Source organism: Geotrypetes seraphini, chromosome 11 (genome assembly GCF_902459505.1).
Source record: "Geotrypetes seraphini chromosome 11, aGeoSer1.1, whole genome shotgun sequence".
In the NCBI taxonomy this organism is placed as follows: domain Eukaryota; kingdom Metazoa; phylum Chordata; class Amphibia; order Gymnophiona; family Dermophiidae; genus Geotrypetes; species Geotrypetes seraphini.
Window position 1 is genome coordinate 64,928,044 of NC_047094.1, and position 19,159 is coordinate 64,947,202.

The window sequence follows — 19,159 nt, forward strand, 5'->3', positions numbered from 1 at the left end:
AAAAATATGAATGATCCGGCTTTTTCTGTATCTTTGGATGCAGAGAAAGCTTTTGATAGAGTTGAATGGAATTTTATGTATCAAGCATTAGATTGGTTTGGTATAGGTCCTGGATTTATACAAATGGTTAAATCATTGTATAGCAGCTCCCCTTCTGCAAGATTGAATATTAATAATAATTTGTCAGAGAAATGTAATTTGCAGAGGGGAGTTAGACAAGGCTGTCCTTTATCTCCTTTGTTGTTTGATGTTGTATTAGAACCTTTTCTATTAGCCATTCATCAAGCAAAGGGGATACAGGGTATTCCTCATTCTGATCGGGAATATAAAGTTTCAGCATATGCAGATGATATTCTGCTATATTTGAGAAATCCAGAAACTACTATTCTATGTTTGCTAGAATTGATTGATACATTTGGAAAATTTTCAGGTTACAAAATAAATTGGAGTAAGTCTGAAATTCTTCCTTTAAATGTGTATTGTTCTAAAGGATTATTTGATTCTTTTCCATTTGTATGGAAAGAAGATGGCTTAAAGTACTTAGGTATTATGATTAAAAATAATTTAGACGATACAGTTAAAGAGAATGAAAAACTTTTATTAAAAAGAATTACAGAGTTGTGTGAGAAATGGAATCCATTATATATTTCTTGGTGGGGGAGAGTTCAAACTATTAAAATGATAATATTACCTGTGGTTTGTTATCAAATGAGTATGATACCAATCTTTTTTCATGGGTTCTTTTATAAAAAACTTAACAGTATCCTTATGAAATTAATTGCTTTAGTATCTCTTCAAAGGCCAATTGAGGAGGGTGGGGTAAATTTTCCTAATTTTTATAGGTATCATCAAGCCTATATTTTACGTCAAGGTATATATTAGATCCTCCCAGAACTCTTTGAGAATGCACCGGATTGGCTCTATTTAGAATGGTGTCTCTTGTTTCCCTTAAATTTGGTTCAAGTGCCCAGTATTAGAATACCTAGAAGATATAAGGAGAACAGAATTTTATCAGATACATGGAAAACATTGAGATATACCGTATTTTCACGCATATAACGCGCGCGTTATACGTGTTTTTACAAACCGTGCATAACCTTGCGCGGTATACGCGTGAGCGCGCTATATAAATTTTTTTTTACATAGTTCCCCCCCCCCGACGTCCGATTCACCCCCCTCCGCAGGACCGCACGCACCCGCACCCCCACCCCGAAGGACCGCTCGCACGCACTCCCACCCGCACCCCCACCCTGAAGGACCGCTCGCACCCCCACAGCTTCCCGACCCCCACCATCATGTAGAAGCTCCAATGGTGTCCTGCTGCTTCCTCTTGGCGGTCCCGGCCCTTCTGTGAGCCCTGCGCCTGCTGCTTCCTCTTCCGGCGGTTTGCCCTTTCTCTAACGTCAAGCCCTCTTGCCCCGCCAATCGGGGCAAGAGGGAGCTCAAGCTCTCTTGCCCCAGTCAACCGCGGCACCCCCGACACGATCGGGGCAAGAGGGAGCTCAAGCCCTCTTGCCCCCCCCCCCGACACGATCGGGGCAAAAGGGAGCGGGTGGGAGTGCGTGCGAGCGGTCCTTCGGGGTGGGGGTGTGAGCGGTCCTGCGGGGGGGGTGAATCGGACATGGGGGGGGCATCAGGCTTTCAGGGTGGGGACAGGACTTCAAGGGGGAGAGGAGAGTCGGGGCGGCCAGAGGAGAGTCGGGGCGAGCGAAAGGAGAGTCGGGCAGCATGCGCGGTATATAAAAATTTCTGCACATAAATTTGTGTTTTCCGCGCGCTATACCCGTGTGCGCGTTTTACACGGGTGCGCGTTATCTACGTGAAAATACAGTATTAGCAATTTAACACCTATTCCAATAAGTAAATCTACAAATCAATCTTTATGGATTAATTCCAAGATTCAAATTGGCGGATCTAAAATCTTATGGAAAACCTGGATCATTGCAGGCATTCGAACTCTAAATGACGTTATTTCAGATGGTAAACTGCTTGAATTTTCACAGCTGCAACATAGATTCGGTCTTAATAAATCACAAAATTTTAAATGGTTGCAGCTGAAGCAGGCTATTCAGGTAGGATTCCCTGAATGGAAAAATCTGAATAATCAATATAGTCTGGAGTTCCTTTGTTTTCAAGCGGATTTCCTGGGACATCAAGCCGCTTTGTGGTATAAATTGTTATCTGGATATGTGAATAAAAAACCAAAAAATGGTCTTAGAGACATTTGGAGTATTGAGATAAGGCAGCAAATTTCTGCATCTCAATGGCCACTTTTGGACCCCAGTTCATTTGCAAAAGTTAGATAGATCTAAGTCTAATAAATGCTGGCATTGTAATCTGGAAGTAGGGACATTGGATCATTTACTTTTTTACTGTCCCTGTATTAAATTATTTTGGAATTCAATTTGGACGTAGGTTAACCGTTTACTTGAAAATCATGTTGCTTTGTCTTATGATACTATTCTGTTTGGCATGGCTATGAGGAAAAAAAGTCAAATTTCATCTTATAAAAACAAACTTCTATTAATAATGACAGGGGTAGCAATTCAGCACATTACGGCTAATTGGAAAAATTATACAAATCTTAATTATTCTTTTTGGTGGAATTCACTTTGTCACATTTTTAAAATGAAAAGAGCAATTGCTGTACAGAAAGGTAATTATAACAACTTTATAAAGATCTGGAGGCCATTAGAGAATTATTATAATGAATGAATATCGTTTTCCTTTCTGATGGATACATGTATTTTATTGGGGGGAGGGGAGGAAATTGGATAATTAATATTTTTATTTAATGATTGGATTTCTGTTGTATTATGAAAATTTCATTGAAGAATTGTTGGGTGGGGGGAAAGGGTTATAATTTCTACTTTAATGGATTATATGTATAAGAATGTTAAGTGCTGTATATTTTATTAGTAATAAGAACATAAGAACATAAGTTGCCACCATTGGGTCAGACCAGAGGTCCATCACGCCCAGCTTCTATGCTCCCGCGGCGGCCCATCAGGTCTGTGACCTGTGAAGTGGTTCCTGACCATTTAATGTAATGTTTTAATATTAATCACTTGTTTGTCAGTTTTAAAATGAATAAAGAATTTAAAAAAAAAAGTATTTCCCTGCAGTTTCATCGAGTGGCCCCTAGTCTTTGTAATTTTTGTCGGAGTGAAAAATCGATCCACTTGTACCTATTTTTTTTCTCTCCCTGCCCTCTACCCTATGTCCAACATTTCTCTTTCTCTCTCTCCTCCATGCATGTCTCCTTCCCCTCCACCCTATGCAAGATTTCTCCCTCTTGTCTCCTTCTACCATTGCATATCTCCCTTCATCTCTTCCATCCCATGTCCAAAAATTCTTCCTTTCTCCTCTCTCCTTCCATGTACAGCAGCTTTCCATCCCTCTCCCCCATCCCCCTGTGCAACAGCTTTCCATCCTTCTCCCCCATCCCCTGTGGAGCAGCTTTCCATCCCTCTCTCCCATCCCCTTGTGCAGCACTTCCCAATTGATACCCTCCCCCCCACTTACCCACTGTATGTCCTAACATACTTTCAGTCCTCTTAAAGCTGCAGCAGCCGTGGCGGAGGTGAGCAGGCTGCTCCTGGCCTGCCCTACCAGGGCCTTTCTTCTGCCGTGTCATCAGCCTGTTCATCGTACTGCCTCTGCCCACCCTCCTCCGCCACCACTGCTGCTGCTTTAGGAGACCCAGACGTATGTCATGAAACTCAGAACTCAATGAATTGGTGAGTCCGATTTTTTTTTAAGAAAACAAATCGATTCACCAAAGTGAATTGGGCAGCACTTCACTTCCCCCTCCCCATTTGCGGTTTCTGCACTCGCGATTTCACATAATCATGATTTTTTTGGGGGGAGGGGGGAACCCCCCCCCCCATATTTTTGCCTTCCCCCCGGCATCCCGGCCTTACCTGATGGTCTAGTGTGCTTTCGGGGCAGGAGCGATTTTCCCACATTCCTGCCCCGTGTAGATCGCCAATAGGAAATGGCTGCCATGGGCTCTTGCCGTAGTCTCATGAGACTACAGAAACTCACGGCAGTCATTTCCTATTGGCGATCTGCATGGGGCAGGAGTGTAGGAAGATCGCTCCTGCCCCGAAAGCCCGCTAGACCACCAGGTAAGGCTGGGATGCCGTGGGAAGACGGGAGGGAAGCGGGGGTGGGTCAGAGCCGGATATTCATGGTATTTCCCTATTTGCCCCTATCCCCCGCGAATAACGATGGAGATGTGTACTATAAACTTGAGCCACCTTCTTGCCCTGGGCCTTCTCAAAATATGGAGAGAGTGGATAACTGCTGAGTTTGACCTCTGTGAAAACAGTTTCACTGTGAAAAGCGCATCAGTATCTGGTATTTTTATAGGTTGCATGCAAGTCTTTTCTTGCTCTGGATGAAAATTGATTTGTATGCTGTATGCTAGGGGTGGCTGTCATGAAGCTGAAGCGTCCCCCTGTGAACAGCCTCAACATGGAATTGCTCACTGAGTTTGCCATCAATCTAGAGAAGTTGGAAATTGATCGGGGCTGCAGAGGTGTCATCCTGACATCTGTAAGTAAGAGGTTGACCCTGGAATATAGTGTGAGGCTAAATGTTAAAATTTGCTGTTAAGTGATCTCACGTACAGATAATTGGAGGACAAAAGAGGTCAACAGCCATTAAACACTTCTCTTTATAGAAAGTATAAAAAAGTGAAAAGCATAATCCCAGGACAAGCAGGCAGCCTATTCTCAACAAGTGGGTAACGTCAACCACGGAGCCTGGATGCGGATAGCTTCGCAAGCAGACTTGCTTGAAGAACTTTAGAAAGCTCATGACTGCCGCACCGTGCATGTGCGAGTACCCTCCCGCTCGACACAGGGTGTGCGTCTCCTCAGTTCTTAATTTTTTTGCGGAACTGAGAAGTCCTATTTCAATGCTCTGCGCTAGACTCAGTTCTACTTCATGCCTTCTCTCACCGCGGTTCGTGTTTTATTTTTTACAGGGTCGCTGTGTTTCTTTGCGCGTTCTCATTTATAAAAAAAAACCAAAACCTTAATTTTATTTTTCTTTTGTGTCACCTGGCCTCAGCCTGCGGGCTTTGGTCTTGCTGAGGCTATTTTTCCGTTTATGTCCCGGCTGGTCACAGGCTTCAAGAATTGTAGCCGTTGCCAGTATGCAATCTCTCTCTCTGACCCACATAGGTGGTGTGTTCAGTGTTTGAGACCTGACCATCGTCCGGAGTAATGTGCCTGCTATGCTACCCTTCAACCTCGAGCCATCAAACTTCGTCGAGTTCAGGTGAAGAAACTCTTTGGTGGTATGGATCCACTTACCCCGGTCTCGACCTTGACCTCGAATCCGGTCAAGCTTCTCACATGGGGTTCCGCCTTCTGCCTCAACCTGAACTTTAATGAAACCCTCCTCGTTTGATGGATCCTCATCCTCGGGCAAATCTGCTAAGTCTTCTCCTGGGGAGATGCTTGCCTTGCTGCCTCCCTCAGGTCAGGTACCAGCAGTGGTTTTCAAGCTGCCCAAGAAGCATGTCTCAAAGTTGAAGAGTTATTCTTCCTCGGAGACTATAGCCACGCCAAATATACCAGATCCTCAAGTCTCGGTGTCTCATTTGGAGGCTATGATCTAGACTATTTTGGATCGGCAGTTTGGTAATATGCTTGCCAAACATACTCATACTTCGACTCTGCTTCTTGCAGTCCAGTCTGAGCACTTAGCAGTATCACAAGGAGTCGAGTTCTTGGCAGTGCCTCAAGCTGAATCTACCCATTCTATACAAGAAGTTGAGCCCTTGTGAGTGCCTCAAGAGGATTCTACACACACTATGCAAGGAGTGGAGTCTTTGCGAGTGTCTCATCTGGAGTATAAGCACACTACTCAAGGAGTCGAGTCCTTGTCAATGCCTCGAGATACCTTGACACAAGGAGCTCAGTCCCTTTTGGTGTCTCGATCTCCAGCCCTCCTTCCTCACATAAGTCGTCGCACTTTCTGAGGCATAGGGCGAAGACTCTTCGATGTCCCTCTCAGCGGGACTTGCTTGGTTCGAGGCATAGTTCTCCACATCAGTCAAGGCATCTATCGAGGTACATGTCCTCTTCTCGAGACAGGCCTCGAGACTATTCGAGGCCTCCAATTCCAAAGTCGAGGACACCACCTCCAGAGCCTTACACCTATGTTTCTTCTCCTGCAAAGGATTCTATCCATTTCTCAGTGAGTCATCTATAAATGCATATTTAGACCACAGGTATCAGTACTCCAGAGAGGCTTCACCTTCGTTCTCTCCTTTGCGAGACGCCTCAAGGTCACCTTCTTCCCCTAAAGGTCAACCTTTCTTGGATCAGATATCTTTTTCTTCTTTCCTACGTCAAATGAGTAAGGACCTCAATATTACTTTGGACTCTGATTCCAAATACTCTACAGAGTGTTTAGAAGAAATGGGTATATCTCGTCCTCCTGCAGAGTCTCTTAAATTGCCCATCAATAGATTTCTTTCTCAAACTTTCAAGCAGAATCATGAAATACCTTATTCCATTCCTGCTGTACCAGGAAAGCTAGAATCTTGTTACAGGATTGTCCACTGCAAGGGCTTCGAGAAATCTGTTATCCTATCAGTCCCTTCTCGTGGAGTCTTCTCTGAAAAGGACCAATCCTGCCAAAGTTTATGCCACTGTCCCTCCTGGAAGAGAGGGCTGGACCATGGACAAGTTTGGTCATCATTTGTATCAAAATTCTCTCATGGCAACTAGAGTTTTGAATTACAATTTTGCTTTCATTTCTTATTTCAAGCATTTGGTTGACACCCTGCCTGAATTTTTCAAATATATTCCTCAACTCCGTCTCCCAGAGTTTCAGCATGTGATTACCACTATGACTCAACTCCGCATGCATCTCCTTCAATCTTCCTATGATGCATTTGAACTTTCCTCAAGGGTCACAGCCTTCTCAGTGGCAATGTGCCGGCTTGACTGGTTCCGCATTGTAGACATGGACCCCAATCTTCAAGATCATCTGGCCAACATCCCTTGTCAGGGCAATGAATTGTTTGATGACTCCATTGAGGCAGCTACTAAACGATTGTCTGAACATGAGAAATCGTTTGCTTCCATCATTCGACCTAAGCCTTCTACCTCTAAAGACTTCAAGCCTCTTCCATCTTACCAGAGGCGTTTTCCACAGAGAGCAGCTTCTTATACACGAGCGTCTCCTAAGAAACAACCACAACAACAGCAGCAAAGACAGCAGAAACCTCAGACTCCTGCTGCGCTTAAGGCCTCTCAATCTCTTTGACCATCTAATAAGAGCATAACCTCCATTGTTCTACTTCTGTCCTCTCCCCTTCCCATTGGAGGTCATCGCCATCATTTTTACCACCGCTGGGAGATGATTACATCAGACCTCTGGGTGCTGTCTATCCTCAAGGAAGGATACTCTCTTCGTTTCCTCCAGATTCCACCAGATCTTCCTCCAAGAGAGTATCCTTCCAATTCTTCTCAGACCACCCTTCTTCAGGAAGCTCAAGCTCTGCTTTATCTCCATGCCATCGAGGAAGTTCCCTTGGAACAGCAGAGCAGGGGTTTTTATTCCCGTTATTTCCTAGTTCCGAAGAAGATGGGTGATCTGCGCCCTATTTTGGATCTCAAAGCGCTCAACAAATTTTTAGAGAAAAATTCTGAATGTTGTCTCTGGCATTCTTATATCCCCCTTCTAGATCAGAACGATTGGTTATGTTCTCTAGATCAGTGGTTCCCAACCCTGTCCTGGAGGAACACCAGGCCAATTGGGTTTTCAGGCTAGCCCTAATGAATATGCATGAAGCAAATTTGCATGCCTATCACTTCCATCATATGCAAATCTCTCTCATGCATATTCATTAGGGCTAGCCTGAAAACCCGATTGGCCTGGTGTTCCTCCAGGACAGGGTTGGGAATCACTGCTCTAGATCTCAAAGAGGCTTACACTCACATTCCCATTCATCCAGCCTCTCGACAGTTCCTCAGATTTTGGGTGGGAAATCTACATTTCCAATACAGAGTGCTACCCTTCAGCCTGGCGTCATCTCTAAGAGTTTTCACCAAGTGTCTAGTTGTCTACAGATGTTCCTGTACCTGGACGACTGGCTCATCAAAGATTCAACATCTCCAGGGATTATTGTAGCGACCCAACGGACTACTTGATTCCTCCAAAGTTTTGGGTTCAAAATCAACTTTCCCAAATCCTAGCTACAACCCTCTCAAACTCTACAGTTCATTGGAGCTGTCTTGGACACTGTCCAACTCAGAGCATTCCTTCCTCAGCAGCATAAGGATGCCACAAAGTGTCATCCCTCACTTCACTTTCAGCGAGACAAATGATGGTTCTCTTAGGTCACATGGCCTCTACAGTTCACGTGACACCTTTTGCCAGACTTCACCTTCGAAGCCCTCAGTGGACCCTGGCATCTCAGTAAGCTCAGGCTTTCGAACCACTCTCTCAACGCATCAGTGTGACTCCTTCGTTGAGACAGTCTCTCCACTGTCTCAACGAAGGAGTCACTGCTCTCTTCTAATCTCTCCAGAGGTTTACTGTTTCAACCACCACCTCATCAAAAGGTCCTCACAACAGATTCTTCGACCTACTCATGGAGGGCTCATCTTGAGGGTCTCCGTACTCAAGGCCATTGGTTCAGCACAGATCGTCAAGTGTCACATCAATCTGTTGTAACTGAGAGCGATCTTCAGTGCTCTCAAACCTTTTCAGCATCTTCTTCACAACCAGGTAGTCCTCATTTGGACAGACAATCAAATTGCTGTGTACTATGTCAACATGCAGGGATGAACAGGAAGCTCTGAAGGTTTGGAATTGGGCAATCCTTCACAACACCTTCCTGAAAGCTGTCTACATTCAAGGAGAGAAAAACTGTCTGGCACACAAATTGAGTTGTCTTCTACAACCTCACAAATAGACACTCAATTCCTCGCCCCTTCATCACATTTTTTCTCAGTGAGAGGACTCCTCAGATAGATCTCTTTGCATCTCCCCACAACAACAAACTGCCTCAGTTCTGCTCCAGGATATACTTTCCTCACCGACTGGATGCAGATGCTTCTCTATTGGAATGGACAAATCAGTTTCTCTATGCGTTCCCTCCATTCCCTCTCATTCTCAAGACATTTGTCAATCTCAAACAGGAACATGCCATCATGATTCTGATAGCTCCTCGGTGGCCCAGGCAACCTTGGTTCTCCCTTCTACTTCAATTCAGCAGCAGGGAGCCACTACTTCTACCAGTTTTTCCCTCTCTGCTTACACAGAGTCAGGAGTCTCTACTTCATACCAATCTGCAGTCTCTATACCTGACAGCTTGATACCTCTCAATCTAACTGCCACTCTACAGTTTTCTCAATCTGTACAGGACATTTTAGAGGCTTCTAGGAAGCCTACCACTAGACAATGCTACAATCAGAAATGGACTAGATTTTCTGCTTGGTGCACCATTCATCACAAGGAGCCTCAATCTACCTCCTTGTCTTCAGTTTTGAATTACCTGTTCCATTTGTCTCAGTCAGGCCTCAAATCCACATATATTTGAGTCCATCTCAGTGCAATTGCTGCTTTTCATCAGCCTATAGAAGGGAAACCCCTTTCTGCTCATCCTGTGGTTTCCAGATTTATGACAGGTCTTTTCAATATCAAACCACCTCTCAAACCTCCTCCAGTGGTTTGGGATCTCAATGTTGTTATTGCTCAATTGATGAAGCCTCCTTTTCAACCAATGGCTTCGGCTCATCTCAAATATCTCACTTGGAAAGTGGTTTTTCTCATTGCTCTCATGTCTGCTCGCAGGGTCAGCGAGCTACAAGCTTTAGTTGCAGACCCACTTTTCACAGTATTCCATCATGACAAGATGGTCCTCCGTATTCATCCTAAATTCTTACCTAAAGTGGTTTCAGAATTTCATCTCAATCATTCCATTGTACTTCCAGTGTTTTTTCCAAACCCTCATTCTCATCCTGGAGAAACAGCTCTTCATACTCTGTTATATAAGCGTGCTTTGGTTTTCTACTTGCAACGCACGAAACCACATAGATCTTCACCTCAACTTTTTGTCTCCTTCGATCCAAACAAGTTGGGACATCCAATTTCCAAGTGCATCATCTCCAACTGGTTAGCTGCTTGCATCTTATTCTGCTATGCTCAGGCTGGACTGCATCTACAGAGTCGAGTCACAGCCCATAAAGTCAGAGCCATGGCGGCATTAGTAGCTTTCCTTAGATCTACTTCTATTGAGGAAATCTGTAAAGATGCCACTTGGTCCTCGGTTCATACCTTCACCTCTCATTATTGTCTGGATACTTTTTCCAGATGGGATGGCCATTTCAGCCAGGCAGTGTTACAAAATTTATTCTCCTGAATTGCCAACACTCCCAAATTTATTCTCCTGAATTGCCAACACTCCCACCATCCCATTCTCGTTAGCTTGGAGGTCACCTACGTGTTGAGAATAGGCTGCCTGCTTGTCCTGGGATAAAGCACAGTTACTTGCCGTAACAGGTGTTATCCAGGGACAGCAGACAGATATTCTCACAACCCACCCACCTCCCCTGGTTGGCTTCTCTGCTAGCTAGCTGAACCGAGGAGACGCACGCCCTGTATCGGGCGGGAGGGCACTCGCGCATGCGCAGTGTGGCAGTCACAAACTTTCTAAAGTTATTCAAGCAAGTCTGCTTGCAAAGCTGTCCGCATCCAGACTCTGTGGATGACGTCACCCACATGTTCAGAATAGCTGCCTGCTGTCCCTGGATAGCACCTGTTATGGTAAGTAACTGTGCTTTTTGGCTATCTTCTAATCATTGGTCTTAAAAATAAAAAAACAACAAAAAGCCCTCCTCTTGTTTTATTTGTATTTATGTGGTATTTCTAAATGTGTTGCAGCACTTCAATTTATACTTTACAAATGTAACATTTTCAGATATATTGCAGTGATCCAACACAGCTCATGGCATGTAGGAAATAGCTGATGCAGGGCAACTATCTGACTGGTGTTCTAACTGAAGGGACTCCCTTCTCCCCAATTGGAGCTCTGAGGAGACATCCCTTCCCCCATTATGAGTGCCACTATTACCACATCCTCTGCCAAAGACTTCTAGAGCTTAACTCTTCTTTGAGTAAAAAAAAAATTTCTCCTAGTGGTTTTTAAAAAGTATTTCCCTGTAACTTCACTGAGTATCTCCTAGTTTCTTTAATTTTTTTATGGAGTAAACAATCGATTCACTTGTACTCCTTCACTTGTACTCGTTCTACACCACTCAGGATTTTGTAGACTTCAATCATATTTCCCCTTAGCTGTCTCTTTTCCAAACTGAAGAGCCCTAACCTCTTTAGTCTTTCCTCATATGGGAGGCATCCCATCCCCTCTATCACTCTAAACAGGAATAGAGGAATAGCTAGTGATTATAGCACGGGCCAATAAACAGGGAATCTTGTCATCTTGGGCAAGTCATTTAGTTCTCCATTGCTTCAGATGCATATTTAGATTGTGAGCCATCCAGAGACAAAAATAATTTCTGTACCCGAATGTAACTTTTTTTACGCTACTGCTGAAACATATGTGAGCTGAATTCAAATACTGTACATAGAACTGAGATTAAAGTCTCAGTGGAATTTATTCCTATTACAGGCGGTTCCTAGAATCTTCTCAGCAGGGCTTGATATAACTGAGATGTGTGGAAAGAATGCAGATCATTATGGGGAATTCTGGAGAGCTGTGCAAGAGATGTGGCTGAAACTCTACGGGTCCAGCATGGTGACGATAGCTGCCATCAATGTAAGTATTTTAAATAGGGCATTGAGGCATATTTATATGAGGGAGAGTTAAAAGGCCATGAATGTGGTAAGACTTAAAATTTGAGGTTAGCAGATGTGCTGATTGTGACCATTTTATTGTTTTGGATATATCTGACAAGGTGAAAATATACAGTCGAACCTCAGTTTGTGAGTGTTTTGCAAGATGAGCAAAACACTCCTGCAAATCATGCCTCACAAAACAAGCGTTGACTCGCAAAATGAGCTCTCTGATATGGTGGCCTAGGGGTGGGTACCTGCCTGCTGTCTGCCAGTGCCTCCTGGCTCCCAATTCAAGCTGGCCGCCAACCTGTACAAGCATGCGCATGATCTCTCGGCTCCTGAGCCAAGCCAACCGCCACTCCGACAACGCGTGCGCCACATGCAAGAATGCACGTGGCGCATGCGTTGTCAAGGTGGCAGCCAGCTTGGCTTCGGAGCTGAGAGGTCGTGCGCATGCTTGACCAGGATGGCGGCCAGCTTGAATCAGGAGCTGGTAGGCACTGGCGGACGGCAGAGGCATCAGCTGAAGTGGGAGAGCAGCTGCGCGGGGACCCCGAGGGAAGGAAGCCACCCCGCTGAAGGGGCTGTGGCACCCACAGGCAGGTACCCACCCCTGGGCCACCATAGCAAACCTTTAGGGCCTTTAGGGAACTTTGCTTTGATATATGAGTGCTATGGCTTATGAGCATGCTTCTGGAACGAATTATGCTCGTAAACCAAGGTACCACTGTAATGTGAATGAAACTGGAATTTACAGAGCAGTAGGAGTTCTTTTTATTATTATTATTATTTATTTAGCACTTTTAACAATTTTTTTTTTTTTTACAAGAAGCACTTCTTGTTAATGAAATACAGTAAGAATATTCACTGGAAAATTAAAGAATAAGATTAAAAAAAACAGAATCATTCCTTAGACCACAATTGATTATATAGGGGGATAAGGCAAGAAAAAAAAATAAACAAATAAGGAAATAAACTTTCCAAAGAATTACGGTAACTTAACTACCCATTGGGCACATAGGCATTAACACTGATATCAGTTGTTACTTAAGCAATTTTCTTAAGTCTAGAAAAGCTTTTAATTGCTCTGGGGTGAAAAAAACATTTTGAATCAAGGTATTTAACTACTCATTTACAAGGGTAGGCTAATAAAAAAGTAGCCCCCAATGTTCTTGTTTCTTGTCTCATTAATAGAAATGATCTTCTCTCTTGGGTGGATTTTGTCACCAACAAATTAGATCTAACTGAAGATTCTGTTACGGGGTTCTTCAAAAATAGCAGAGATATTATTCAAATCCAGCTCAGGAGATTGAGGATTAACTCCTCCGGTATCTTGTTGCAACTGTTTAGAAGAGACTGGCAAATAGATTTTATTCACTGGAGGTATACAGTCAGTGGAGTATTTAAATATATCTGTTAAGTATTTTTTAAACATTTCTAGAGAAGAAATTCCAAGAATTTTCAGAAAATTCAGAATATGCACATTCAATCTTTAGTTACAGTTCTCAATATTTTCTATCTTTCTACATAAAGCAAGATTATCCTTAATTGCCACTGTTTTAAATTCTTGAAGAGATTGAACCTCTATTGAATCTGAGAGATAGAGCTTTTGATCTCTAATTTAGTTTGCTCAAGGGATCTAGCTAAATCGTCCATTCCCCCACACGCACACACAGAGCCTTTTCCTCTCCAGACGTCTTCATTGTTGCGGTGTTCAAATTTGAAGCATATTCCATATTGCTTCAAGTGTCACTTCCTTGGGGGAATTCACCATCTCTTCTGAAATTTTCATCAGCGAAGGAAACTCTGTGCTTGGGCCCTCCTTTACTGGAACAGCTACCGCAGCTTCTGCAGTCAGAAATTTGCTCCCTCCGCAGATCCAATTGCTGGACAAGGAGGGGCAACTGATATCAGGGGCGATAGAGAAGTTTTGTGCCCCAGCAGGGGAGGGCCTTCTCCTCCCTCCCCTGCAGCAGTAGGAGTTCTTGTACTGCATTAGAAATTAAAGAATGGGATGTCTGAGAAACTAGAATTAATGTTTAATATTTTTATATTATCCCAGGACAAGCAGACAGCATATTCTCTACATGTGGGTGACGTCATCCATGGAGCCCCGTCGCGGATTGCTTTTCAAGCAAACTTGATTGAAGATCTTAAAGCTTGCTAGTGCTGCACCGCGCATGCATGTGCATTCCTGCTCAGCTAGAGGGCACGTCTCCTCAACGTGGTCCTCAGTTCTTAGTTTTCCGCGGAGCCAGAAAGCCGTGTCTCTCTTCTCTGCGTCGAATCGAAGTGCCTTTCTTGCATCGCGGCTTCTTTTCTTGTTTTGTACGATCGGAAGTCGCTGGGCCCTGCGTCCTTACAACTTTGTTATTTTTCTCGATTGCAACCAGGGGACCCCGGTTTTTCCTGAAGTTAATTGTGATTTTATAGATATGAACAGGGTGAAAATTCTAGTGTTTTCTTCAGGTTTTCCTGATGAAAAAAGAGTGAAGTGTATATGAAGCAGGCAAAAATTTAATAATATTGGACAGGCCTGACAAAATGTAAAATTTGAACCATCAACTGAGAACAGCTCCTGTCACCCATCTCCTTAAGCCTTTGATTTTCACTTCTAGTTCTTGAGGGCTGCCAACAGATCAAGTTTTCAAAATATCCCTAATGAATATGTATTTTCTTGATAACCAACAAACAATACACTAGCGGGATTTATCACAACTACATAAATAGTTCTAATAAATTACCTATATAACCTCAAAAAAAGAGAACTATCAATTTTCTTAATTAAATATCATATCTTTTTATATCATAATATTTATACAAATGTACTTTATTCTTATTAAATGTCGCAGTTGTCAATGAGCTTTGACAACTGCGACATTCAGAGGAAGGAGTTACAAGGATTATATGATATAATTGGATGCATGGATGGATTCAAGTTTCAAGTTTTATTAGGATTTTATATACCGCCTATCAAGGTTATCTAAGCGGTTTTACAATCAGGTAATCAAGCATTTTCCCTATCTGTCCCGGTGGGCTCACAATCTATCTAACGTACCTGGGGCTATGGAGGATTAAGTGACATGCCCAGGGTCACAAGGAGCAGCGCAGGGTTTGAATTCACAACCCCAGGGTGCTGAGGCTGTAGCTTCAACTACTGCGCCACACACCCCGTCCTGACGCGTTTCGCTTGACTTTAGCAAGGTCAGGGAAACTAGCAAAAAATCAAGAATAATAATAGTCAGTTCCCTCTGCTAGAGCAACATACTATCTTTATCAATTCATTTTTACAACTTAAATTTTACCTATTAAGAAGCAACGAGAACTTCGTAATCAAGAACTGGCTTACCTTAAACTTAAAGCTAAGCTTTTCCCATTCAGAAGAGCTGCTGACGATCAAAAGATGGCCGCAGTGTTCTTGGATAGTGCTAGAAATAGACCCTCCCTCCTGTGATGTCAGACCGATGCCATGATGCCTAGCAACCAACTAAAAAATTGTTTTAAAAAACAGCATTATTAAGCTGGGAATATCAAACCACCCGCTCTGCAGCAGATTCAACTATCTACCTGAGACATCCAGTTGGAGGTCTGATTCAGGCCATTAGGAGCCATAGTCTGAAGTTCAAACATCCACTTAAGCTGTCTGAGATTCACGTGCGCTCAGTATATTTATAGCGCTATCAAAGAACGTTGCGGCCATCTTTTGATTGCCAGCGGTTGTTCTGAATAGGAAAGGCTTAGCTTTAAGTTTAAAGTAAGCCAGTTCTTGATTACGATGTTCTCTTTGCTTCTTAATAGGTAGAATTTAAGTTATATAAATGAATTGATAAAGATGGTATGTTGCTTTAGCAGAGGGAACTGACTGTTATATTCTTGATTTTTTTGCTAGTTCTCCCGACCTTGATAAAGTCAAGCAAAATGCGTCGGGACAGGGAATCAACTATTATAAAGCTAAGGTATGAACTAAGAGTCCAACAGCACCTCCATGACCATTGGTGCACAAAAAAGAAGGTGGAGCCATTTAGTGCTCCGATCATGATGGTGCTAGCTTTGCTTCAAGCAGGTCTTGACAAAGGCCTTGCAGTGGTGTCCAAGTGGCAGGCCTTTCATGTTTCAGAGCCCATGGACACGAAGCTCCCCTGGCTTCTTAATAGCCAGATTCCTAAAGGGAGCACTAAAGCTCAGACCACCAGTAAGACAACCGTGGTTTGCATGGCCTTAGTCAGGCTCCTTATGAGCTTATTCTAGAGGCATCCTTGATGGATCTCACCATCAAGACAATCTTCCTCGTGGCCATTATGTCAGTGAGACGAGTCTCAGAACTGCGGGCGCTATCATGCAGGGATCCCTTCCTTAAGATCACAAAGGCAGGAGTTTCCTTGCGCATAGTCCTGTCCTTTTTGCCAAAGGTCATTTCAGTATTTAATATCAATCGAGGTAAGATTGCCAGCATTATCCCAGGACAAGCAGGCAGGTATTCTCATATATGAGTGACGTCATCTGACGGAGCCCCGATGCGGATGCCTCACAAGCAGACTTGCTTGAAGAAACTCGAAGTTTCAAGTCGTCCGCACCACGCATGCGTGCGTGCCTTCCCGTCCAGCACAGGGTGCGTCTCCTCAGTTCTTAGTTTTCTGCGGAGCCGAGGGGTCCGTCTTTTTGGCTCTCTCCGGTTACTTCTTCATTCGTGCCTTCTCTCACCGCGGTTTGTGTTTTATTTTTCTCACGAATCACTGTATTGTTATTTTTATTTCTTTAAAAAAAAAAAATTTTTACTTCCGTCCGTTCGTCCGGTACAGGCCGCTCGGCCGCAGCCCGCGGGCTTCGACTTTGCGTCGGCTGTATTTTTGTCTATACCCCGGCCTGTTACCGGTTTCAAACGGTGTAGCAAGTGCAAGCGCACGATATCTCTCACGGACGCTGCCTCAAGTGCCTTGGGCGACGCATCATCCTATCTTGTGCCTGCCTTGCCAAACACTTAAGCCTTGTGCTTTTAAGCGTCGTTGCATCCTGGTGGATAGCCTCTTCGAGATGGAGTCTACTAATCCCTCAACATCGAAGGTGTCTTCGGCCTCGACCCCCATCGAAGCCTCTGCCTCTACTGCTTCCACCTCGAGCCTCATCAGACCTTCGGCGTTTGGAGTGGCTCTTGCTTCGACGTCCTCTGCTGCGATATCTTCTCCTGCCTCCTAAGGTCAGATAGCTCAGCACTCGGTTCCGCCAGTGGTGATTAAAGTGTCGAAGCCTCCCAAGTCAAAACACTCACACCACTGTGCAGGACCCTTCAGCCAAGGCAGGTGGGCCTGTTTCAGACGCGGTACCCTCCTTGCTGGCTTCGTCCCAGACCTCTCTGGAGGAGCAGATTCTTAAGGTCCTCACTACCATGGGCATGCAGCAGTCTCCCACGAGGTCGAGCCGCTTTTGCCCCGGTCTGATCCTCCATACTCGATGCAGGGAGCAGAGTCTCTGCGAGTGTCTGGTCTGGCTTCAAAGGAGTAGATTCTTTGCGAGTGCATCGACAGGATACCTCACCCTCTACAAAGGGTGTGCAGTCTTCGAAAGTGCTTCGAGCCTCCTCCTCCAAGCCTATAGATCTTCGATCTTTTGCTTCCAAGGAGAACTCTGCTCGGTCCTCGAGATCCGATTCGAAACACAGTTCTCGACATCACTCGAGGCCTGCTTCGAGGCATTCTTCTAAACATCATTCTTGAAGCCTCGATCCTCTCCGGCCTCGACAAGACCACCAACTCCTCGTTCCAGGTCTCTGATGCCGGCCCTCGAGTATATTCCGATTTCCAGTGCCTCGTCCAAGTCTCCAGGTTCTTTTGCAGCATGGTTTCCTGCCGAGGCTTCTTCTTCGACTCCAGCTGCCTCGACGTCCTTCTCAAGGCAGTGCAACTGCAGATCAGTTATCTTTCTCCTCTTTTTTGAGACAGATTGCTGTGGACTTGAGCGTTCCATTGGACACTGGTTCTAAATATTCTAAAGAATACCTCGAGGTCATGTATCTTCCTCAACCTCCAGATGAATCTCTTAAGCTTCCTCTACATAAGCTTCTCGATCAGACTTTTGCTAGATGCATGGAGACTCCTTTTTCCATTCCAGCAGTTCCAGGGAAGTTGGACTCCAGATATAAAGCGGTGCATTGTAAAGGCTTTGACAACTCCCAGTTGTCTCATCAATCCCTGCTTGTGGAATCCTCTTTAAAGAGATCCCATCCTTCCAGGGTTTATGCCACAGTTCCTCCTGGCCGGGAAGGAAAAACCATGGATAAATTTGGACGTTGCATCTACCAGAATGCTATGATGTCTTCTTGAGTCCTTAATTATAATTTTTATTTTATCACTTATTTTGAATTTCTTTTGTCTCTTTTGCCAAAATTTTGAATTATTTGGATGATAACATGCATTTTGAGTTTCAAGAAGTCATTGCTTCTTTCTCTCAGTTACGTATCCATCTTCTGCAATCATCTTATGATGCCTTTGAGCTCTCTGCCCGAGCAGCGGCTTGCTCTGTGGCCATGCGTCGTCTAGCCTGGACTCTAACCTTCAGGACCGCCTGGAGAACATTCCTTGGGAGGGCAATGACCTTTTTGATGAATCCATCGAGGCAGCCACCAAGAAATTGTCTGACCATGCAAAATCCTTTGCCTTCATAGTCAGACCTAAAACTAAGCCAGCTCCTTCTAGGCCTACACGCCCTCCTTTATCTACCAGAGGCATTTTCCTCCAAAGCCAGCGCCTTACACTCGCCCTCCTTTGCAGAAACAGCCACCTCAGAAGCAACAGAAACCTCAACTTTCTGCTGCACCTAAGGCTTCTCAGCCTTTTTGACTGTTTAAAACAGAGCATAACCTCCACCGTTCTGTCTCTGTCTCCTTTTCCTCCTATAGGAGGTTGTCTCCATCATTTTTACAACAGATGGACGGTCATTACATCCGACCTCTGGGTATTTACCATCATAAGGGAAGGATACTCTCTTCAGTTCACTCAGGTTCCACCAGAGCTTCCTCCAAGAGAGTATCCTACCAATCCATCCCAGACTGCCCTTCTTCTTCAGGAAGCTCAAGCTCTGCTTCGTCTCCATTCCATCGAACCAGTTCCCTTGGAACAGTAGAGCAGGGGGTTTTACTCCCGTTACTTCCTTGTTCCGAAGAAGATGGGCGATCTGCGACCCATTTTGGATCTCAGGGCTCTCAACAAATTTTTAGTCAAAGAAAAGTTTTGAATGTTGTCCCTGGCATCTCTCTATCCCCTTCTCGAGCAGAATGACTGGTTATGCTCTCTGGATCTCAAAGAGGTCTATATTCATATCCCCATTCATCCGGCCTCCC

General features: G+C 44.4%; 1 protein-coding gene across 3 annotated transcripts in view; it reads left to right on the forward strand.

The window, feature by feature from the left end:
- LOC117345559 (enoyl-CoA delta isomerase 1, mitochondrial-like) overlaps positions 1 to 19,159 on the forward strand; it is a 96,959-nt gene that overhangs the window by 33,574 nt on the left and 44,226 nt on the right. For all 3 annotated transcript variants that reach the window (XM_033914378.1, XM_033914379.1, XM_033914377.1), the window contains 2 exons: positions 4,433 to 4,560; positions 11,660 to 11,806. In XM_033914378.1, the coding sequence (XP_033770269.1) occupies positions 4,433 to 4,560; positions 11,660 to 11,806 (275 nt within the window). The remainder of the gene's footprint in view (positions 1 to 4,432; positions 4,561 to 11,659; positions 11,807 to 19,159) is intronic.